The sequence below is a fragment of the Mastigoproctus giganteus genome, chromosome 8 (assembly GCF_048544385.1).
Source record: "Mastigoproctus giganteus isolate SK-2022 chromosome 8, ASM4854438v1, whole genome shotgun sequence".
Taxonomy (NCBI): Eukaryota; Metazoa; Arthropoda; class Arachnida; order Uropygi; family Thelyphonidae; genus Mastigoproctus; species Mastigoproctus giganteus.
The window spans coordinates 100,490,211-100,515,243 of record NC_143582.1 but is presented as its reverse complement, the minus strand read 5'-3'; the positions used below and the strand labels follow the sequence as shown (position 1 = coordinate 100,515,243).

At 38.2% G+C, this 25,033-nt stretch overlaps 1 protein-coding gene across 1 annotated transcript in view; it reads right to left on the bottom strand.

Moving 5' to 3' along the window:
• Positions 1-2,620, bottom strand: part of LOC150081739 (methylthioribose-1-phosphate isomerase) — a 138,988-nt gene extending 136,368 nt beyond the window's left edge. Inside the window, exons 1-2 of the mRNA XM_090378842.1 lie at positions 2,518-2,620; positions 1,988-2,137 (exon numbers count right to left, since the gene is read on the bottom strand). Of these exons, the coding sequence (XP_090234968.1) occupies positions 1,988-2,137; positions 2,518-2,520 (153 nt within the window). The 5' untranslated portion in view covers positions 2,521-2,620. The remainder of the gene's footprint in view (positions 1-1,987; positions 2,138-2,517) is intronic.
• Positions 2,621-25,033: the final 22,413 nt, after the last annotated feature.

Below are 25,033 nucleotides of genomic sequence, written 5' to 3'. Positions count from 1 at the left end.
ATGAGAACTTAATAAAAATTTGGAATATTCTACAAAAACTTTATTATGAAATTATTTTTACTTATGTTATTATTTTTTACTTATTTTACTCACATTTTACTTATTTTTTTTATACTTGAATAATAAATTTATGCTTAATAAACTGTGTGTTAATACACTTAATTTGTTGTTCTTATTCTGAAAACATTACTACTAAAGTAACAATATCAGGAGAAAAAAAATTTCAGAGTACTTTTCATATCCTTTTAATTTTCAATTTTTTCTGATAGCAAAGAATGAGTACCGGCACCTATATTTTTTACAAAAAAAGCACTGCTGTTATGGATAAAAGAATGATTGATTGGGAGAGGAGAAGAAGAATTACACAAACTTGTTATTAATGTAGACTAATGTTATCAGTGGAATAGACACTGCTGTTTGTGGACTAATGTTATGAGTGGAGTTCCCCAGTGTTCGGTGCTCGGTCCATTGTTGTTTTCTGTATTTATGTATAATATTGATGAAGGATAGATAGCAGACTTAATGTCTATGTTTGCAGATGATAAAAAGGTTGGCAAGGTGGTTAATGCCAGTAAAGACAGTATGCTACTGCAACAGGATAAATTAGACAAATGACCTAAGAAATAGCAGTTGAGGTTTAACATTGATAAATACAAAGTACTGCATATGGGATAGCAGTAATCCCAAATTAACTTACCAGATGTGTGGTATACAATCAGGATAGTGCAGTAAAATATGGAGTTCTCTAAGCAATGCAAACAAACTACCAGTACAGCACATGGGATGGGATTTTATAAATGATATACAAGAATCTTTCTAGCAGAGATAATGAGGTGATTATTCCATTGTAGAAGATAATTGGCAGGCAGGCCACATCTTGAGAACTACATACAGATTTGGATGCCTCATTTTATTAAGGATGTAGAGCTGTTGGAGTTGGTGCAGAGAAGGGAAAGAAGGTTGGTGAGGGAACAAAGAGGTGCTTTTACCACAAAAGGCTTCAGTTCTGCAAACTGCAATGTCTGGAGACTAAGGCAACCGCGAGGTGATCTGATTGGTGTTTAAGGCTTTGAATGGACAGAGCAAGCTCATTACTGGTGGGATTCTTCTTCTTGCTCAGACTATATACATGAGGAGACAAATTCAAGTTGGGGAAGGATGGTTGCAGAATAGAAGTCGTAAGTTTGCCTTTAGCCAGTTGAGTGCTGGAACAAAGTTCTGTCTGATGTTGTGGAAGCAGATTGTTTGAATAAATTTGAAGAAGAATTACACAAACTGTTGGAGTGGGATGGATAGGTGAAATGAGATTTTTTTTTTTTCTGGTGCTGTATTAAGCTCGCTTCTGTGCATCATTTGCCACTAATGACACTAAGTCATGAGGTGAGGCTGCTCAGCTCAGAGGCAACAGCAAAGTTTACCATAGTCATATATAATTTTCAATGCTAAAATAGCAGTACTTAATGAAGTACAGAACTTTGGGTAATTTCTAAATTATTGGAAACATTTTAATATACAATTTTTAAATAGTCAAATTCCAAGGATTATGGATTTTTGAATGCCATCTTCATAAAATTTTACCATATTTCAAACACATGCAGCTTCTTATATGAAGGCATAATGGAGGGCATAAATTCAAATTGAGGAAGGCCAGATGTAGGATAGACGTGAGGAAATTTACCTTTAGCCAGCGGGTGGTTGGTTGGTGGAACAGACTTCCATCCCTTGTCGTGGAAGTTGATAGCCTAAATAAGTTTAAGGCTCAGCTGGACAGGTATTTCGAATGAACAGAGGGGTGAAATGGAAGTGGTTATTTTTTATTTATTTATTTTTTTTTTTTTTGGCTGATGCTGCATAAGCTTGCTTTCTTGCATCAAATGCCTCTACTAATGCTAATGCTAATGATGAAATAAATTTACATTTGAACTCTTTTATCCTTATATTTTTTTCTATCAGAATTATTAGATAGTTGAAACAACTGTAAACTTACCTTCATGGAATGGATTGCATCCCATCCTTCTTGTACATTTTTTATACTTTCATAATAACTTTTCTCAGGTAACAGTAACTGATTTAAAATTTCTAATTTTCCATTTTCATATTTAATTGATTCCAACATAGTCTTCTTTTCCAGATAAGACTGCAGTAAAATATTCAATATTTTTGTTATGCCAACATGAATTACAAATTTTAACAATTTTCATAAGGCATATAAAATGATCTAAAAATTACAATAAATAAATCTCTTGCACTTTAAGATTATATTTTTAATAGCTGAAATTAAAATTCTTTCTGACAGTAAATATCATTACAGCTTTCAAACCATGTGGTGCATTCTGATGTATATTCATTAACCCACTCTTGACTGCCTAAGGGCATAAAATATATATAGAGGGTATTGCACCACAATGTCCAGCTTATTTTTAGGTTATTGGACAAGAAAGGTTCTGAACCTTTTTTTTTTTTTTTTTTCATATTTAAGCAGAAATTTTTGAATTTTACATTAAAATTAAGTATTACCATTTGGAGTGTATGAATTCCAAAATTAAATTTTCTTTAATCAACTGCTTTTTTTCTCAATGGGAAAGATGTTCCCACGCTGTCCTCGGTTTAGTCTAAAAATATCAACAGTGTACATGTACTTCTGAAATGAATGTAAACTGATTTTATTTGAAAAAAGAAAATAAACAAACACAACAGTCATATATGACACATTACTGTCCTTGGGCAGTAATGTGTCACATCTCCTCTTGCAAATAATTACAAAAAAAAAAAATGAAATTCAAAACAATTATTTAAAAAAAAAAAATTCTGGGATGGAAAGCTGTAATTTCCGAAAATAGCAGATTATGAAAAAAAAAAAAAAAAAGTATAATAAATTCATTATCATAAAATAAAGAAAAGGATAAATGAAACAGAAATGGAAAAATTAGGTGCTTATTTTGGCGATTTTAGCCATTTGTGTTTAAACAAATCAGTTTACATCAAAGATACGTCCACAACACAGTAATGGCTGCTGCTATTATATTCACAAATGAAAGGTAAGAATGTAACTAATAACAGTGGCAGATCAAATAATTTTAATTGTATTGCAATCACCACCACACAAATAATTTACAAAATTCTACATTCATTGTTTCTACATGAGACTATAGGCAGCATAGTTTTGTAAGCACCAACATGTGCGTTAAATGTTAATCATAAACTCAATATAGCTCTGCCACAATACAAGCCCATAACATACATAATAAATCATAAGAAACGTTCTTTATAATAATAACAACATGATAATTTCAGAGCATGCATTAAATAATAATAAGATTTTTTATTAACATAAATTTTATACAATAGTGATTCCTTAAACAGAAAGCCAGAGTAAATCTTAAAATTCGTTGATTATACAAGTGATTTTGTTTTATAATAGAAAAAAAAAATAATAATAAAATAATCATCATCATCAGCCATTTTCAATCCACTGCAAGATGAAGGCCTCTCCAGCAACTTTCCAGTTCCTTCTGTTTTGAGCACTGGCCATCCATTTACTACCCAGAAACTCATGAATTTCATCTATCCATCTCCACCTTTGTCTTCCAGGTTTTCTTCTAGCTCCTCTTGGATACCATTCTGTTATTTTCTTAGTCCATCTGTCATCATGTCTTCGAGCTATGTGTCCTGCCCAAGACCATTTAGTTCTTTAGTTTTGATAACAATGTCCTTTACTTGAGTTTGCTGCCTAATCCATATGTTTCTCTTCTTATCTAACAGTCTGATTCCCAATATGATTCGTTCCATTCTTCGCTGTTCTCAGCTTCTCTTCCAATCTTTTGGTGAGTGCCCAAGTTTCACTTCCGTAAGTCATGGTGGGGAGTATATATTGGTTCATTATTTTACGTTTCAGACAAACTGGGATATTGCTCTTCAGTATGTGACTATATTTCCTGAATGCTATCCATCCAAAATTTATTCTTCTCTTGACTTCCAGCCATTTATCATTATTACAGCTAATAACTTGTCCCAGATAAGTATATGACTCCACCTTTTCATTACTGCTCCTTCAATCATTATTTCCCTTTCTGTGGCATACTTGTTCATCATTACTTTTGTTTTAGCCATATTCATCTTTAGTCCAAAATCCTTACTAACTGTGCATAACTGATTAAGATTTTCTCTAATTCTTTGGGATCGTGGCTTATGACCACAATGTCTTCTGCAAATCGTAAATGGTTTAGGTACTCTCCGTTCACATTGACTCTTTTCTGTGACCAGTCTAATCTACTGAAAGCTTCCTCAAGGGCAGCAGTAAACAGCTTCGGAGGTATTATGTCTCCTTGTCGAACTTCTTTCTCGATTTTAAATTTGCTATTGTCTTTGTCTAGTCTAATAAAGGATGTAGCACTCTCATATATTTTCTTCAAAATCATAATATATGGGGTATTAATGCCTTGTCTTTCCAGTGCCCGAAACATTGCCTTATGCTGTATGGAGTCAAATGCCTTTTCATAATCCACAAATGCCAGGCATAATGGTGTTTTATATTCATTTGCTTTGTCCATTAGCTGTGATATTACGTGAAGGTGATCCATAGTTAGAATCCTGTCCTAAAGCCAGCTTGCTCTTTCGGTTGATTCTCATCAAGTATTCTTTCTAATCTGTTAGTAATGACCCTTATGAACAACTTGTAGATGTGGGATAACAAGCTAATTGGTCTATAATTTCCAATTTCTGATTTATCTCCTTTCTTATGCAGCAAAACTATGATTGCATTATTCCATTGCTTAGGCGTCACACCTTTTCTAATGCACTTTGTGAAGAGCCTTGCCAGTTTTTGTGTTATGTCTCTTCCTCCCAATTTTGACAACTCTACAGTAACTTCGTCTTCCCCCGGGGCTTTCTGATTCTCCATTTTCTTCAATGCATGTTCTACCTCATCAGGAAGAATATTGGGTATGTCGTATGTGTTGCTACTTTGCAATCCATCTTCCCCACTGCTGGCATCATTCCCTGCTCCTTGTATAATTCTCTATAGTAGTCTTCTGCTATTTGAATTATGCCTTCTCTGCTGTTTATAAGTACACCATCGCTATTCTTCAGTATCATTTGTCTTTCTGTATTACTGCTCATGGTTGCTGATTTAAATCCTTTGTTTTCCCTTAATGCTTGTTCTACTTTTCTTGTGTTAAATCTTCTTATGTCCTCTCTGAGTCTCATTCTAATGGCTTTGCATAACTCAGTATACTCAATTTTATCCCTGTCAGTGTTTTTCTTGCTTTTCATTTGTCGTCTTCGGTTCATCATGACAAGTGTTTCTTGGCTAATTTTTTCTTCTTTGGATTTCTTTTTCCCTATAGGTTTCTTGGGCTTTATTACTTTCAAAAAGTTGTAATATTCCTTGTTGATATCTTGATCCTCAACAGTCTGCAGAAGCTCATACTTGTTCTTAAGTTCCAGTACATACTGATTTTTCTCCTCTTCTGTTATCTCAAAGACCTTTGTATTATTTACTCGAGTCAGTTTTTTCCTTTCCTTTCCTACATCTATATCAAGTGTACATCTTAATAATAAAATATAATAAATATAATAATAAAATAATAATAATAACTAAATAATAATTAATAGATAAAAACAAAGATGATAATCAAAATGTAAAATTAATGAAGTAGTAATTACAGCGAAAAAGACTACAAGTTGAGCAGAACATGAAATGACATCGACTAAGATCAGTACTTACATAAATGTCCTTTACAAACAGCAAGTTAGGATTTCAGATGCCATCACGATATGACTTGTCTATAGTCCACAGGTCGATGTGGAACGAGTTGAGAGTGCCCAGAGTCACATTTGGGAAGTGTCTCTTGAAATTCTGTAACCGCTGGAGCCTTGAGCACGAGGAGGGGGTACTACGGAGATGTCCGCCTGCCAAACGCCAACCAACCATGTTCTAGATGTTGATGTGATCCTGCTTAGCTGAGCACAGATGAAGGAATGACTTCATTTTTAGCACATGGGCTCTGTGGACTATGGGCGTATATTGCAGGTTGCATCAGAGAGTAGATTTAGATCTGGTGCACCCACAAGTTGGCCCACTTCAGCACCCAGAATTCGAGGCCCCATAGATTCCTGAGGCTGGCGGCTGGTGCTGTCGACCAAACTTCCACGGCATTAGCATTAGCATTAGCATTAGCAGAGGCATATGATGCAAGAAAGCAAGCTTATTCAGCATCAGCCAAAAAAAACAAAAAAAAAAAAAAAACCCACTCCCATTTCACCCCTCCGTTCGTTCGAAATACCTGTCCAGTTGAGCTTTAAATTTGTTTAGGCTATCAACTTCAACAACCAGTGATGGAAGTCGGTTCCACCAACCAACCACCCGCTGGCCAAAGGCAAATTTCCGCACATCTATCCGACATCCGTCCTTCCTCAATTTGAATTTATGCCCTCTGAGGTGATTATTCTGAGAAAGATGAAGAATCCCATTGGCATTGAGCATGCTCAAACCATTCAAAGCCTTATACACCTCTATCAGATCACCTCGCGCTTGCCTAGTCTCCAGACTCTGTAATTTGCAAAACTTAAGCCTTTCTTCGTAAGAGCAACCCTTTGTTCCATTTACTAATCTTGTTGCCCTTCTCTGTACCCGTTCCAGCAGCTCTACATCCTTCTTGAAATGATGCCTCCAGACCTGTATACAGTACTCAAGATGTGGCCTTACCATTGCCTTATACAAGGGAATAATCACCTCCTTATATCATTGACAAGACACCATGAGCTACTCTTGCAGCTCGTCTGCACTGCTCAGAGAATTTCATATCTGCCTGCACAATTACCCCCAGGTCCTTTTCATTCTCCACCACTGTCAGTGTAGTACCGCAGAGTTGATACGTTGCTCTGGGGTTACTGTTTCCCATATGCAGCACTTTACATTTGTCGATGTTAAACCTCATTTGCCACCTCTCAGCCCATCTGTTCAACCTGTCCAGATCCTGTTGCAGCAGCATAGCGTCAGTATTGTCCTTAACGACCCTGCCAACCTTTGTATCATCTGCAAACTTGGACATTAAACTTGATATCCCATCATCAATATCATTCATAAACACCGAAAACAACAACGGACCCAACACTGAACCTTGAGGAACTCCACTAATAACATTAGTCCACGTTGAGCAGTGTCCATTGATTACCACTCTCTGTCTTCTGCCACTCAACCATCCCCTTATCCATAGCAGCAATTTGCCTCCAATGCCACACTGCTCCAATTTGTGCAGCAGTCTTCCATGTGCAACAGTATCAAAAGCCTTTCTAAGATCCAAATATATAATATCAAAGTTATTCCCTGCATCCAGTTCTTTTGTGACTACATCATAGTATCCAATCAAATTGGTCAGGCAAGACCTGCCCTTAACAAAACCATGCTGCGTCTGAGCTATAACTGAATTCTTGTCTAGATGATCCTGCAGTGCTTCTTTAACCAGTGCCTCCATTAATTTACCTGGAACAGAAGTTAAACTAACAGGTCTATAATTACTTGTGTCAGCCTTTGAACCTCCTTTGTGAATTGGGGTCACATTTGCACATCTCCAGTCCATAGGTACCTCCCCTGAGTCCAAGGAAGCTCTCATAATTATGGCTAAGGGTTTGCTTACTTCCTTTGCTGCCTCCTTTAATATAACTGGATAGATCCCATCCACCCCAGGTGCCTTTTTTACGTTTATCCTCAACAATCTCTCCTCCACTTTCCTCTCAGTTATTACAAAATCATCCAGCTCACTGCCAATGTTTACTTTACCTACGTCATTCTCCTTCCTGAATAACTCCTCATGCGTGAATGTAGATGCAAAATACTCGTTTAGATTGTTAGCCACCTGAGCAGGATCCTCAACTGTTGAACCATCAATATCCAGTGGACCAATCTGATTCATCCCTTTCCTTTTCGAGTTCAAGTATGTAAAGAACTCTTTTCTGTTTTTCTTTGCATCCTTTGCCAAGGATTTTTCATAGTCTGCCTTTGCCTGCCTAATCTCCTTTGTGACTTGGTTACAGACCAACTTATATCTATCATAGGCTTCCATGTCACCCATTAATTTGTATGTATCCCATGCATTTTTCTTCTCTGCCACATGTCTCATTAGTTCATCTGACAACCATTTAGGCCTAAACCTTGAACAATATTTCTTAGTTGGTATGTAAAGCCTGGTAGCCTCCAAGATTAGTTCCTTGAATAATTCCCATTTTGAGTTTGCTGTTGGTAACATCATCAGTTGGTCCCACTGTATAGAATTTAAATACTGTCTCAGACCATCATAGTCGCCTTTACGAAAACAAAAACCCTTCCCTTTACCTCTGATGGTAGTTACCTCCTTGAGTAAATCCCACTTCAACACACTGTGATCACTGCCACCTAGTGGTTCATTTATCTGCAGGTTCTTAATGCATGAAGAATCACTACTGATAATCAGATCAAGAGTATTGCTCCCTCTAGTTGCCTCCCGAACATGCTGGTGTAGAAAACAATCATCCAATAAATCCACAAAAGCCTTGCTAGTGTGCGAGTGACCAACCCACAAATTCCAGTCAATATCTGGGAAATTAAAGTCCCCCATTATAAGACTCTGATTTACTGGCCCACTCTATTTCCCTGTACAATATCTTATTATACTCATCAGAGTCATTAGGCCTATAGCACACTCCTACTCTCAATTTTGATTTCCCTATGCTTATGTCACACCAAACTGACTCGACGCTGCCCTGTCCATCGATGTCGACTGGCTTCAATTCCTTGGACTTTATGTGTTTCTTAATTAATAGCATGACCCCTCCTCCCCTCCTGTACCGTCTATCCTTTCTATACACATTGTATTCCCCAAATTCCAGTTCCGCATTACTTATATCTGTGTGACACCACGTCTCTGATATCCCAACAATATCAAGCATAGGAGAGCACACTACAGAAGTAAGTTGCAAGGTATTTCTTGATTATTTGCTTATTGTGCATTTTGCACAGATAAATTTTCATTCCCCAGAACGCTCTCAGGGCTTTGGAATGAGCTTGGATTTGTTTTTTATAGGTGAGGTTGGCATCAAGGATTACACCTAGGAATTTAACACTGTCTATGGGAATCAAAACATTTCCTGCCAATTCCGGAAGTAGAGAAGATGCGGTATCAGCAGAATTTATCCAACTTGGCGTAAAGATGAGATAGTTTGACTGACAGGCCAAAAAATTTGGCATACTTACAGAATGTATTTAGGTAGCTGTTTACAGATTCAGAGGAAGTTTGTCTTTCTTGTGATCACCAACATGGCGTTTGCATGGCAAGTAGCATACAATATCATCAGGATACGATAGGAAAGCTGGAATTTCATCCATTAGTGGAACGAATATTGCTGCAAATAGCAAGGCTGAGAGAGAACCACCTTGTGGGATCCCTACTTCGACGCTTTTAGTGACTGTAATGCCATCGCCTTTGAAGTGAAGCATTCTCCTAGATCGCAAATTATTAAGGACCTCGAGCATATTTCCGGATATCCAGTAGAATCTCTGAAGTTAGGCAAGAAGGGGTGTTATTTGGACTGAGTATTTTCTGTGATAATGACTGTAGGCAGGTTACAGTAGATCTATTAGGCATGGCATAATGGGTATGTTCTGGACTATGCACAAAGTTTGCGAGTGCTGCGTCATTATAGATGAACTTCTCGGGGCATTTCAGGAAGGGAGAGGCAATTGATATTGGCCTGAAGTCAGCCGGTCTTTTCACATAAGGCTTCTTCGGAACTGACACGACTATGTATGATAACAAGCTTGAAGGCATCTGTGCAAATTTGAGTACTTTGTTGTAGAGTTGATTGAGCTCTTTTTTTAGACTAAAAAAAAGCTCAAATTTTTAGACTAAAAAGAGGTATTGCATCAATTCCTATGGTGGACTTGTCAGGTAGTGAATTTATTATTTTTATTAGCTGTTCTTCGGAAATTTCTGTATTACTAGAAGGTGAAGAAACGTTAAACGCTTCGTTCAAAGGATATGCTTCGGACACACGGTGATATCCCTTAAAACGCAGCACATGCTCACACCACTCCTGGACATCTAAAGATAGAGGGGTGCAAGTATGACTTGTGGACCACACACGTTTTCCCCTGGATAGCCGGCCGTTCGTGAAATTGTCAGTAACAAATTGTTTACTCTTCTGGAAATACATCATTGCTTTGGAAAATTTGGCGTATGACTCTCGGTGAAGGCGACTTCTTGTAGGAGGCATGGGTTGTCTGTTTTTCCCTAAAGGCCTTAGTCAGGAGGTCATTCCACCATGGCATTGAGAGCATTAGCATTATTAGCATTAGTAGAGGCATTTGATGCAAGAAAGCAAGCTTATGCAGCATCAGCCAAAAAAAAAAAAAAAAAAACCACTTCCACTTCACCCCTCTGTTCGTTCAAAATACCTGTCCAGCTGAGCCTTAAACTTATTTAGGCTATCAACCTCCACCACAAGGGATGGAAGACTGTTCCACCAACCAACCACCCGCTGGCTAAAGGCAAATTTCCGCACGTCTATCCTACATCTGTCCTTCCTCAATTTGAATTTATGCCCTCTCAGGTGATTTTTCTGAGCTAGAGGAAGAATCCCATCAGCATTGAGCATGCTTAAACCATTCAAGGCTTTATACACCTCTATCAGATCACCTCGCTGGTGCCTAGTCTCCAGACACTGTAATTTGCAAAACTTAAGCCTTTCTTCGTAAGAGCACCCCTTTGTTCCATTCACTAATCTTGTTGCCCTTCTCTGTACTCGTTCCAGCAGCTCTACATCCTTCTTGAAATTAGGCTTCGGGACCTGTATACAGTACTCTAGGTGTGGCCTGACCATCGCCTTATACAATGGAATAATCACCTCCTTATCCCTGCTGGAAAAATTCCTGTATATCATTGACAATACTCCATGAGCTACTCTTGCAGCCCGTCTGCACTGATCAGAGAACTTCATATCTGCCTGCACAACCACCCCCAAGTCCCTTTCATTCTCCACCACTGTCAGTGTTGTACCACAGAGTTGATACGTTGCTCTGGGGTTGCTGTTTCCCATGTGTAGTACTTTACATTTGTCAATGTTAAACTTCATTTGCCACCTCTCAGCCCATCTGCTCAACCTTTCCAGATCCTGTTGCAGCAGCATAGTGTCAGTAGTGTCCTTGACAACCCTGCCAACCTTTGTATCGTCTGCAAACTTGGACATTAAGCCCGATATACCATCATCAATATCATTTATAAATACAGAAAACAATAATGGACCCAACACTGAGCCCTGAGGGACTCCACTAATAACATCAGTCCACGATGAGCAGTGTCCATTGATTACCACTCTCTGTCTTCTCCCCCTCAACCACCCCTTTATCCATAGCAGCAATTTGCCTCCAATGTCACACTGCTCCAATTTGTGTAGCAGTCTTCCATGTGCAACAGTATCAAAAGCCTTTCTAAGATCCAAGTATATAATATCAAAGTTATTCCCTGCATCCAGTTCTTTTGTGACTGCATCATAGTATCCAATCAAGTTGCTCATGCAAGACTTCCCCTTAACAAAACCATGCTGTGTCTGAGCTATAACTGAAGTCTTGTCTAAATGATCCTGCAGTGCTTCTTTAACCAGTGCCTCCATTAATTTTCCTGGAACAGAAGTTAAGCTCACAGGTCTATAATTACTTGTGTCAGCCTTTGATCCTCCTTTGTGAATTGGGGTCACATTTGCACATTTCCAGTCTATGGGTACCTCCCCTGAGTCCAAGGAAGCTCTCATAATTATGGCTAAGGGTTTGCTTACTTCCTTTGCTGCCTCCTTTAATATAACTGGATAGATCCCATCCACTCCGGGTGCCTTTCTTGTGTTTATCTTCAACAGTTTCTCCTCCACTTTACTCCCAGTTATTTCAAGATTCTGTAGCTTACTGCTAGAGTTGAATACACCTCTGGCATTCCCCTCGCTGAATAACTCCTCATGTGTGAATGTCGATGCAAAATATTCATTTAGTTTGTTAGCTACCTGAGCAGGATCATCAACACTTGACCCATCAATATCAAGTGGACCAATCTGATTCATCCCCTTCCTTCTAGAGAGGGGACTAAGGATGGAAGTTTTGGACATTGCAGACCTTGCAATGAATTCCATCCATCTCGAAGGTCAGTACGCAGCCTCATTTATGTTAAGCTCAGCCCAGTATGTTCCATGGGTAAAGTTGGGAAAGGTTAGTAACTTTTCCATTATTGATGTAATTTGGATTGTATACTCTCCTGACAATGTTTGTACTTGTGTACGTTCATCATTAGGTACCTGCAGAGAAATCATAGCAGCAATCGGAATGTGATCAGACGGGAGGAAGTTCTCAGTTATGGTCAGGGTTTCCTTAACTAAACAGTTTGAGAAGATGCACTGCATTCATGTTCCTCCCTCCCATGGCATCGCCATGGGAGGGAGGAACATGAATAAGACCAATGCCCATTTCCGACATGTAGTAGTAGTAGTAGTAGATGTAGTAGTGGCATGTGATGCAAGAAAGTAAGTGTATGAGCTTATGCAGCATCAGCCAAAAAAAAAAAAAAAATCACACCATTCCCTCCAAATGCCTCTCCAGTTCCTCCTTAAATTTATTCAACCTATCAACTTCCACGACGACAGATGGAAGTTTATTCCAGCAATTAACCACCCGCTGGCTAAAGGCAAATTTCCGCACATCTATTCTACATCTGTCTTTTCTTAATTTGAATTTATGCCCCCTTAGGTTCATAATCTGAACAAGTGGAAGGATCCCATCAGAATTCAGCGTGCTCAACCCATTCAAAGCCTTATATACCTCAATCAGATCACCGCGCAGGTGCCTAGTCTCCAGCCACTGCAATTTGCAGAACTTAAGCCTCTCTTGGTTCTCTTGGTAAGAGGATCCCTTCATTCCTCTCACCAATCTTGTTGCCCTTCTCTGTACACGCTCAAGTAAATCTACATCCTTCCTAAAATGACGCCTCCAGACCTGTATACAGTACTCAAGGCGTGGCCTGACAATTGCCTTATACAGAGGGATAATCAACTCCTTTTCCCTGCTAGCAAAATTCCTATATATCATTGACAAAACCCCATGACCTGCCCTAGCAGCCTGTCTGCATTGCTCAGAAAACTTCATATCTGACTGCACAATTATTCCCAGGTCTTTTTCATTTTCTACCACCTTAAGTGTAGTACCACACAGTTGGTACGTTTCTCTGGGGTTACTTCTACCCATATGCAGTACTTTGCATTTGTCAAGGTTAAACTTCAGTTGCCACTTCTTAGCCCATCTGCCCAAATTATCTAGATCCTGTTGCAGTAGCACACTACCATTACTGTCATTAACAACCCTGCCAACCTTTGTATCATCTGCAAACTTCGACATTAAGCCTGATATACCTTCATCAATATCATTGATAAATATACAAAAGAACAGTGGACCTAACACCGAACCCTGTGGGACTCCACTAATATCATTAGTCCAAGAAGAGCAGCACCCATTGATTACCACCCTCTGTCTTCTCGCACTTAACCATCCTTTTATCCATTGTAGCAACTTACCCTTAATACCATTCTGCTCCAATTTGTACAATAGTCTTCCATGCGCAACAGTGTCAAAAGCTTTCCTAAAATCCAAATATATGATGTCAAAATTATTTTTTGCATCCAGTTCCTTTGTAGCCACATCATAATATCCTATCAAATTTGTCAGACAAGACTTTCCCTTAACAAACCCATGCTGTGTCTGAATTATTGTGCAGTCTTGTCTAGATGATCCTGCAATGCATCTTTAACCAGCGACTCCATTATTTTACCCGGAACAGAAGTTAAACTAACTGGTCTGTAATTACTTGTGTCACCCTTCGATCCCCCTTTGTGAACTGGGGATACATTTGCACATCTCCAGTCCGTGGGAACCTCCCCTGAGTCCAAGGACACTCTCATAATTATGGCTAAGGGTTTGCTTAGTTGCTTTGCTGCCTCCTTTAATATAACTGGATAGATCCCATCCACCCCAGGTGCTTTTCTTATGTTTAACTTCAACAATTTCTCCCCCACTTTGCTTTCAGTTATACCAAAATCATTAAGTATATCCTGTTACAATTTGATAACCTTTTGCCATTTTCAAACCTTAATAATTCCTCATGTGTGAATGTAGATCAAAATACTCATTCAGTTTGTTTGCTATCTGAGCAGGATCATCAACAGTCGAACCAGCAATGTCAAGTGGATCAATCAGATACCCCTTCCTTTTAGAGTTTATATAAGTAAAGAAATCCTTGCTGTTTTTCTTAGCATCTTTTGCCAAGGATTTCTCGTAACCTGCCTTCGCCTGCCTAACCTCCTTTGTGACCTGATTACAGGCTCGCTTATATCTGCCATAGGCTTCTGAGTCGATTGATAATTTATATGCATCCCATGCATTTTTCTTCTCTATTACGAGTCTCATTAGTTCATTAGATAACCATTTAAGCCTAAACCTTGAACAATATTTCTTAATAGGTATGAAACGTTTAGTAGCTTCCACGATTAATTCCTTGAATGCTTCCCACTTAGAATTTACTGTTGGTAACATCGTCAGTTTATCCCACTGTACAGAATTTAAAAATGTTCAATGACAGTGTATCTAGGAGCTTCTTTGTGGCTGGCAGTGGAAGGTTAAGGTCTCCGAGGTTGATAATGATGAGCTTTTGGCGATGATTGATTGTGGATGACAGCCATGCTGTCAGATTAAGGACAGAATCCTCACAAACCGGTGGAGGGAAATAAACGGCACACACAGACATCAACAAACCAGCAATTCGGTAGATTCCAAGAACAGCTATGTCATCTCCTGGATAAGCGGATGTCTTAATCAGGGGAAGTGAACCATTTTGACAGATTACTACACCGCCACCTCATCTCCCAATTCCAATAGCAGCCAGCATGTGATAGCCATGATTTGAGGTGACGGCAACAATTTCCATTTCATCTCTGAGCCAGGCTTCAATCAGAATGACGAAGTCGTACTCTGCACAGGAAAGCAAATCAAGTAGGCCATCTAGTTCGTTTTTGACACTCCTGATGTTTTGTAGAAAACATCGAATATTTACTTCGACAGAAGGTTGTACTATGATGAGATTACTCCCAGAACAGTATTTGCTTTTCATATAATAATCTGAAATCTCGTCCCGAGATTGATGTCGCGTTCGAGGTGCCCTCTTACTGGATATTCTAACTGGAATGCGACCGGTCCGATGTTCGCTCGTCATCTCCACGTTAGACATCCACAAATTTACATATTCTCTCTTTAAGATTGTCTGAATTGTCAGCGAGTGTTTTGTACTTTTGCTTTTATGAAACCCGATAAGAAGAAGAAGATTGGAGAATTGGGAAGAACATCATAGCCAAGATAATTCACCTCTATATCTTATGCAGTCGCCTTTAAATATGCATCATACCCAATGTTGTACTGCTATAATTTTGTGCAGTGGAGAACCATCAAGCTGGACACAAAGACATTAATGGACTTCGATGTTTATGGAAATTTTAAACCAGTCAAATAAATTAATGCAAAGTAAGTCATATTTTGCCCCAGTCAGCATGTCATAAAGAAAAACAGGGCAAAAAATATGCCACACAACACACTGACAGACCATCTAACCTGATGGCTGAGTATTCTGCAAAAGTATGGGTTTTGACATATAGGAGTCCAGCATAAGAAATTGTAGCTGTTTGTAAAGCCATCATGGGTGAAGGTAACCCTTGTCAATCCACAGAACATTGCGAGGGAAACTGGGATTTTCTTCCACCTTGATTAACAAAAATTACAAAACTAAGTGTTTTGTATACCTTCATACAAACCTTGTTGTAAAAACAATTAATAGGGATTAAATTTGTTCTTTAGTAAGATCCTTCAAATTTGCATATGCTTGATCCTTGGAAGAAGCTCCCCGGACACTGCTAATTGGATATGACTAGAAGAAGGTCACAGCATCTTCTACGTGAACATATTCAAAATTCTATGCATATCTGTGTCCCTTTTTTTCATGCAAGCATAAAGTTAGCAAATGATGCTTACAGTTAGCATAAAGTTAGCAAATGATGCTTACAGTTAGCATAAAATTAGCAAATGATGCTTACAGTTAGCATAAAGTGATTCGTAACAAGCATAATTTTGGTATGTAAAATTTGCAGTCTCTCTTAGAAAATAATCTTGCTATTGCTCTAACATTTTGCCACATCGCCATGCAGTAATACCATCTTGCATAAAACATTTCTGTAAAACATACTTTTGTGCAATTTTACAAATATGATTGAGAATAAACACAACAAAGTTGAACTTCCAATGAATTTTGCTGCACTCTTCATTCAGTTTATATAGTTCAGCCAACACTGTAATATGTAAATTTCGTGCTTCCACGGCGGCAATGCTTATTCTGGATTTTGCTATACCAATTGAGGGATCAATTTGTGTCCATATTTGATAAAATTCTGTACTGTAAGGTATTTGACATTCCCAGTGGACCAACGAGAATGTCGCAATTCACAGGATGTTGAAACTGACAACCCCCTCACATTTAAATCAGATGTTTGCTCTTTATTTTAACTGTCATTTACACTTGCTTTTGAAACCATACCTGTATCACATAAATGAATTATAAGTTGATAAGCCAGTCTTAACTATAAACAACGTAGAATGTGTTTTTTATCTGTGTGCTGTATCTGCTATTTCATTATAAGATTAAAATTAATTGAAACTGCATTAATAATTACATTGTTATCTTTCATTTGTGGAAATAATAGCAGTAGTCACAGAGTTTTGTTATTGAATGTTACTAATAACTGATCTTTGATAACAAACAGCTAAAATTGCAGAGTTAAGCACTGAAATAACCATTCCAATTTCATATATCCCCCCCCCCTCACCTTTTTTTCCCTTAACAATAAATTTATTATCGTGCATTTTATTTCAGGAAATTGCTGCATTCCACACCCCAGAATTTATTTCAGGAAACTGCTGCATTCCACACCCCAGAATTTATTTCACTTGCACATAAAAGACTGCTACACAAATTGGAGCAGTGTGCATTAAGGGAAGTTGATGTTATGGATAAACAGGGACGGTTGAGTGGAAGAAGACAGAGCAGTAGTAGCAGTAGCGGATTAAGGACGGTTGAGGCCCTGGGCCCAGAAGAAAATATTGGGCCCCTTAAAAAAAAGAGAGAGACAGGGAAAATAAAAATACATATTAACCATTTTTTTAAATATTATGTACTATTAATGTTTTATTTCCAATAAAATTTGAATATAATATATGTATAATATAATTAATAATAGGATAATAATAATCACAAAGTTTTGAACTAATAGTTGAACATATTACTTCAACTAATTTGTTGGGGTTTTGCATATAAAGTTGGAGTTTTGCGTGGGCCCTTCAAAAGTCGGGGTCCAGGGCGCGCGCGCCCGGTCGCCTGCCGTTAAATCCGCCTCTGAGTAGTAGTCAATGGCAGTGTTGAATCCAGGTGTCATCGTAAGGTTGGTGGCATGGCGACCAGGTTTTTGAGTGTTTTTTTTTTTTTTTTAGAACTAGGAACACTTATATGCATATAAATAAGGGATTATCATTTTTTGAATATTAGGAAAGCATGTAAATAATAATATCTATTAATTAGAAAAAAATGACAATATATTATTTCCAAACATCTTGCACACAATTATTTCCAAACATCTTGCACATCTTGCACAGCAAACAAGGTTATAAAATATAAGAAAATTATGAAAGGAAAGAATAACAGAAGTATATGTATACACTAAAATTTGGTATAAATCGTTTACAGAATTGCAAACTAGAAAAACAACAATATTACAAAGTAAACAAAATTCTGAAATAGGTAACAAAATTAGACTCGCGGCAGAGAAGAAAAATGCATAGGATGCATATAAATTATCAGGTGAAACAGAAGCCTATGGTAGATATAAGATAAGCTAGTCTATACCTACTATAGGCTTCAGTCACAAAGAAGGTTAGGCAAGCGAAAGCAGATTATGAGAAATCTTTGGCAAAGGATGCAAAGAAAAACAATAAAGACTTCTTTACTTATATAAACTCTAAAAGGATGAGAATGAATCAGATTGGTCAGCGTGATATTGATGGTTTGATGTATATGATCCTGCTTAGATATCTATCAAACCCAATTAGTATTTTGCATCTACATTCACACATAAGGAATTCTATAGTGAAGTGGAGAACTGAAGTTTATCAGACTCTAACAGGAAGCTAAATGATTTTGTAATAACTGAGAGAAAAGTGGAGGACAAATTGTCGAAGTTAAACAAGAAATGCACCTGAGACAGATTGGGTTCTATCCAGTTATATTAAAGGAGGCGGCAAAGGAAGTAAGCAAACCCCTAGCCATAATTAAGAGAGCATTATTGGACTCAGGGGAGGTCCCCAACGACTGGAGATGTGCAAATGTACCTCCAATTCACAAAGAGCGGATCAGAGGGTGACAGGTAATTACAGACCTGTTAGTTTAACTTCAGTCCCCGTGGAAAATAATGGAGTAATTGGTTAAATAAGCAATACAGGATCATCTAGGACTGCAGTACTAATTCAGCAGAGAATAGTTTTGTTAAGAGGAAGTCTTGTCTAACCAATTTGATTGGATGCTATGAGGTAGACACAAAGCACCTGGATTCAAAAAATAATTTTGATATCATATACTTGAATTTCCAGCATATGACAGCAAGACAAAACAAATGGCCCTCAGTCCTCAGCAGCTTTCACTCCCCCTCTTACGGCAGCGAGAGGATCCGAGTGGAAGCAGAGGGTGCTAAGAATCTCTGGGTACGACCAGGCTGCCATGCACGGAAACTGAACTTGGCCTGTTATAATGTACGATCACTCATCGGTGAAGACAGGATATTAGAGCTGGAAAAGGAATTAGAAAATGTGAATTGGAATATCAAACAAGAAGAAATAAATCACTTCTACGTCTATCAAGTGGAAATCTGCTGTTCACCAATGAAAACAGTGAAAGGAGTGAGGGTGGAGTTGGGTTTCTGGTCCATAAAGATTTTAAAAACAACATTTTGGAATTCAAAAGTACATCACCAAGGGTGTCAAGACTAATACTCAAGATTTCTAAGAGGTACAAGCTAAAGGTTATAATTATTTATGCACCAACATCGAGCCATGATGATGAACAAGTTGAAAAATGTACACCGAAATTGAGTCTTCTAGATGAGCAGAAAACCCACTACAATATTATTATGGGGGACTTCAATGGTAAGGTTAGAAAAGGACAAAACAGTGCAGAAAGGGGAACTATAGGATATTTTGGAATTGGTGAAAGAAATGAAAGAGGCGAAAGACTTGTGGAATTTTCAGAATCTCAAGGATTGTCAGCAATAAACACTTTTTTCAAGAAAAGAGTGAACAAAAAGTGGACAAGGAAGAGTCCAAATGGATTAACAAATAATGAAATTGACTTCATCCTCACTAATAAAAGATATATTGTGAATAACGTTACCGTCCTCAATAAATGTTGGAAGTGATCACAGAATGGTAAGTTGTACACTTAATATAGAGGTAGGAAAGGAAAGGAAAAAACTGACTCGAGTAAATAATACAAAGGTCTTTGAAATAACAGAGGAGGAGAAAAATCAGTATGTATTGGAACTTAAGAACAAGTTTGAGCTTCTGCAGACTGCTCAGGACCAAGATATCGACGAGAAATATTACAACTTTCTGAAAGTGATAAAGCCCAAGAAACCTATAATTTGATAATTTATTTATCCCTATTTTGTGTTACAATTGTTGGGAGATAACAGCAAGAAGGGAGGGAGAACACATAAGCCAGAGGCTTTTTAGGGGGTGTTCCCTTTGAAAAAGATAACAATAAAAACAGATACATCATGAATCGGACATGTTTCTACATTCCATTACCGAGACTACGTAAACCAACCACACATGTCGCGTGGTTAACAACAGTACATACTTATAATTACATTGTGAGTACTTTTACAATAGCAAGTATGAAAGAAAAATTATGAAATAATTGCATAGAATGTTACAATTTATGACAGCTATTCCTTCAACTTGTTTACACAATTTCCAAACTGGTATGCATTGTGGAAAGTTCAGGAGTTGAGTGGAAGGTGATTTAGATCAGACCCCCCTGGTGATGTGTTCAGTCAGGAGCTTCTTGAACTTGTTTAGTGAAATGGCATTTTTGATGTTTTCAGGAAGATTATTCCAGGTTTTTGCGCCTCTGTATTTTATATTTTTCTGGCCTGTGGCTTTTCTGAAAAGCGGAACCTTCAGGTTCGCTTCATTTCTTAAATTATATCTTATTCCTTCTTCTTCTATTGTTATAAAAAAGGATCTGAAGAGAGGAGGAAAGTTTGGTGTTTTCAAAGCATTGTAGACAAAGACCGCTTCAGCTTTTTTATCAGTTGGTAGATGCTTAAGAGTCTCGCTTCCTTATATCTCGAAGTCACCGATGCATTCCAGGGAAGGCCCAAAATTGAACGAACACATCGATTGACAATTGAATTGATTCTCGTAAGGTTATATTGACTGGTCGTACCCCATGAGATGATTCCATATGTGAAGTGAGGCTGTATTAAGGAAAGGAATACTAGTCTGAGAAGGGAAGGAGGTACCCAGGCAGAGGCTCGGGCGAGTATTCCTGCTAGTGACGAAGTTTTCTTTCGTAAGGTGATCATTTGTTTATCCCAACTCAGCTTGTCATCTAGCCAGATTCCTAGAAACTTGGTATCATTCACCCTTTCCAGTTGTTTTCCTTTGTATGTTATTTCGAAATCAATATTCAATGGTTTATTTTTCGTCCTAAACACCATATATTTGGATTTTTCTGGGTTTAGTATCAGCTGATTCTTTTGAAGCCAACTATGCATTTCAGAGAGCAGGGCAGAGATCTTGCATTGAAGTTGGTTAGGGTCTTTATCAGTGATTAGAATGGAAATGTCATCGGCATACGCTACTAGGTGGGAAGATGGAAGATGAGAGAGAAATTCATTAATGTAAAGAACAAATAGGATCGGTCCGAGAAGTGAGCCTTTAGGTACTCCCCTAGAGAAATAAGAAATGTCTGAAAAAGACTGGTTTGTTTTAACGACAAATGGCCTATCACTAAGGTAGTCTTCAAGGAGAAGGTTAATTTTTCCTCTCAAGCCAAGATTGTTGAGCTTGTTGAGTAGGATATTATGATTTATGCAGTCAAAAGCTTTTGATAGGTCTAGAAACAGTGCTATTGCATAGTGACCCTTTTCAAGACAGTCCGTGATCCTGGAGCAGAAGTCAACAATTGCCAGGTCAGTGGATCTTTTTGAACGATAAGCGTACTGTTGTTGATGGATAAGCTGATTGACTTCCAGGAAGCTCATGAGTCTGCCGTTAAGAATTTTTTCGAATAATTTTGCAAAAACTGAGAGTAGAGCTATTGGACGAAAATTGTTGATAGAGTTACAACTTTTCCCCTTAGGAACAGGAACAATGACCGCTTTTTTGAATTGAGACGGGAATTTACCAGATTGAACGGAAAGATTGTAAATATACTTCAGTGGTGTTAGAATTGAGTTAAGGACCTTTTTCAGCAGAGCAGGAGATATTTCATCAAAGCCAGGGGCTCCCTTTTCTTTTAATTGATGTCCTGCTTCTAAAATCTCTTGATCTGAGAGTGGAGCGAGGAAAAAAGAGCTCCTCATTGAGTGCTTGACAGATTCTTTCGTTGCATTATCTCTAGAGTCAACTTCGTCTTTAAAAAGGTTATTCACGCTTGAGATAAAGTGATTACGGAATGCTGCGGCTTTTTCCTGGTCATCCGAAATGAGTACCTCGTTCTCAACTACATCTCCAACGTAGCTCTGTGGTTTCGTTTTTCTTCCAGGTAGTAGCTTGTCCAAGACTGCCCACTTTTCCTTGCTTGTAATGACGCCTTTAAGTTGGGAACTATAATATTTCCTTTTCTCCGACCTAATACTGTCGGTGACTTTGTTTCTGTACGTTGTGTATTTGTTTTTATCCTCCTCCTTTCCTGTTTCTCTAGCAATTCTTGCAAGTTTGTCCCTTTTCTTTAGCATGTTACAAATTTTGTTTGACATAAATGGGCATAATTTCCATCTTGGCCTAGTGGACTTTTTATTCCCTGGGATCCTAATGTATGACGCGCATTTTTCGTAACTATTTAGGATATGCTCAAAGAAGAAGTTCGTCGCAATTTCAGGATCATCTGTAGCAGCCATTCCATCCCACGAAGACTGCTGGAGATCATAACAGAGCTGATTGAGAGAGCCTGGAGTCACAGATCTATGAGTGTGCATGATCTCTTCCACAATTTCTTCATTTTCAATTACCATTAAGATGGGACGATGATCAGAAATGGTTGCATCCAGTACTGCATAGGTTAGTGAGCATTCCCCAATTGCGAAGTCAAGAAGGGAATTGTGGGACTCTCCCATTCTAGTCGGGATAATTCCGTCAGTCAGAAGAGAAAAACCATTGGAAGAAATGACATCTAGGAGGTCTTGCACTTGAGAGGAAGAGCTTTGAAGTATGTTAATATTAAAGTCTCCCATCAGCAGAAGACTAAGGGATTTGCTTGTGAAGTGAGATAGAATATTGTCAAGAGTTACAAGGAAACTGTTGACTGAAGCTGAGGGAGGTCGGTATAGACACCCAATCACCAGAGAAGCAATGCGGATAAAAGTGATTTCAAAAGCTTGATCAGGCAGATTTGTGATAGGAAAGGCAGAGCATCGCAGATGATTGTGAACGTAAATAGCAACTCCACCCCCTTTAGAATCACATCTGCAACTGTGAAAGAGAGCATAGTCTTGAAATCGGACTGAAACTTCAGGGGAGAACCAGGTCTCAGTAAAAACCATCAGGTCTGGATGGAGATTCCATGATGTCAGTTGCGCGAGGATTTCATCATTATGTTTTACAAGACTGCGTGCGTTCATATAGAATACAGTAATTGCATCTTTTGATGCTGTAGTAAGGCATAAGTTATTTGGTTTAATTGTTGGCAAGTGACATGGCAGAAAGGTATTTTCACAAGAGTTAGAGTCATTGAAATTCTGGTAGGATGAAGAGATAGATGAATCGTTTATAGAAGTTCTTCCCAGTTGAGATTCCAGAATATCTGAAAAATGCTCGATATGTCATTCACGTTGACTAGTTTCGATTGCTAAGTCACTGGCTGATGACCCAGTACGAGGAACAGGGGGGCGTCCATAGAAAGGCCGAATAATGGCTCCCTCAGGGGTTCGAGTCGCGAGACGAAAATACTCTTGGTTGAACTTTTAGTTCTTGGGACTGCTCTGATTGAAGAGTTGGTAGCTGTTCCCACAACAGCAGGGGTGTGTCGATGTCTTCCTGCCTGATTATAGGCAGATTGATTCCGTTGTCCTCTGATGTTATCTGCCTGCCTCCTGGAGAAAATGACATCTTCTAGGAGTGGATTGACAGATCTATTGCCATATTTACACGCTTTCTGAGATTGACTAGTAACTGGGCCATATACTGGAGTATGTGGAAGTTCCTTTACAATAGATGCATAAGTGGCTTCTGCTTTAGAAGTCGGTTGAAATGTGGGATTTGCCATAGATTTCGCCAAGTTTCTTGTAGGACTGGAGTTTTGAATAAGTCTACTGGAGTTTATATAAGATTTGTTAAATCCAAAATTTTTTGTAGTAAGATATAATTTATTTCGCGAATTTGGGCGTTTTCTGACCTGATTTTTTTAGTTTCGTCAAGAAGAGAAGCCATCATGGATTTTTGAGTGTCCAGGATTTGAAAATCATTTTCGTGGTCATCTCATTTATAGGGAAACAGAAATCCAAAGAAGAAAAAATTAGTCAAGAAACACTTGTCATGATGAACCAAAGACGACAAATGAAGAGCAAGAAAAACACTGACAGGGAGAAAATTGAGTATACTGAGTTATGCAAAGCCATTAGAAAGAGACTCAGAGAGGGCATAAGAAGATTTAACACAAGAAAAGTAGAACAAGCATTAACGGAAAACAAAGGATTTAAATCAGCAGCCATGAGCAGTAATACAGAAAGACAAATGATACTGAAACTGAAGAATAGCGATGGTGTACTTATAAACAGCAAAGAAGACATAATTCAAATAGCAGAAGACTACTATAGAGAATTATACAAGGAGCGAGGGAATGATGCCAGCAGTGCGGAAGATGGATTGCAAATTAGAAACACATACGACATATCCGATATTCTTCCTGATGAGGCAGAACATGCATTGAAGAAAATGAAGAATCAGAAACCCCGGGGGAAGATGAAGTTACTGTAGAGTTGTTAAAATGGGAAGGAAGACACATAACACAAAAACTGGCAAGGCTTTTCACAAAGTGCATTAGAAAAGGTGTGATGCCTAAGCATTGGAATAATGCAATGATAGTTTTGCTGCATAAGAAAGGAGATAAATCAGAAATTGGAAATTATAGACCAATTAGCTTGTTATCCCACATCTACAAGTTGTTCACAAGGGTCATTACTAACAGATTAGAAAGAATACTTGATGAGAATCAACCGAAAGAGCAAGCTAGCTGTACGACAGTATTCTCAACAATGGATCACTTTCACGCAATATCACAGCTAATGGACAAAGCAAATGAATATAAAACACCATTATGCCTGGCATTTGTGGATTATGAAAAGGCATTTGACTCCATACAGCATAGGGCAATGTTTCGGGCACTGGAAAGACAAGGCATGGATACCACATATATTATGATTTTTAAGAAAATATATGAGAATGCTACCCCTTTATTAGTCTAGACAACGCCAGTAGGAAATTTAAAATCGAGAAAGGAGTTCGACAAGGAGACAATATCTTCGAAGCTGTTTACTGTTGCCCTTGAAGAAGCTTTCAAAAGATTAGACTGGTCGCAGAAAGGAGTCAATGTGAACTGAGAGTACCTAAACCATTTACAATTTACAGATGGCATTGTGGTCATAAGCCACGATCCAGAAG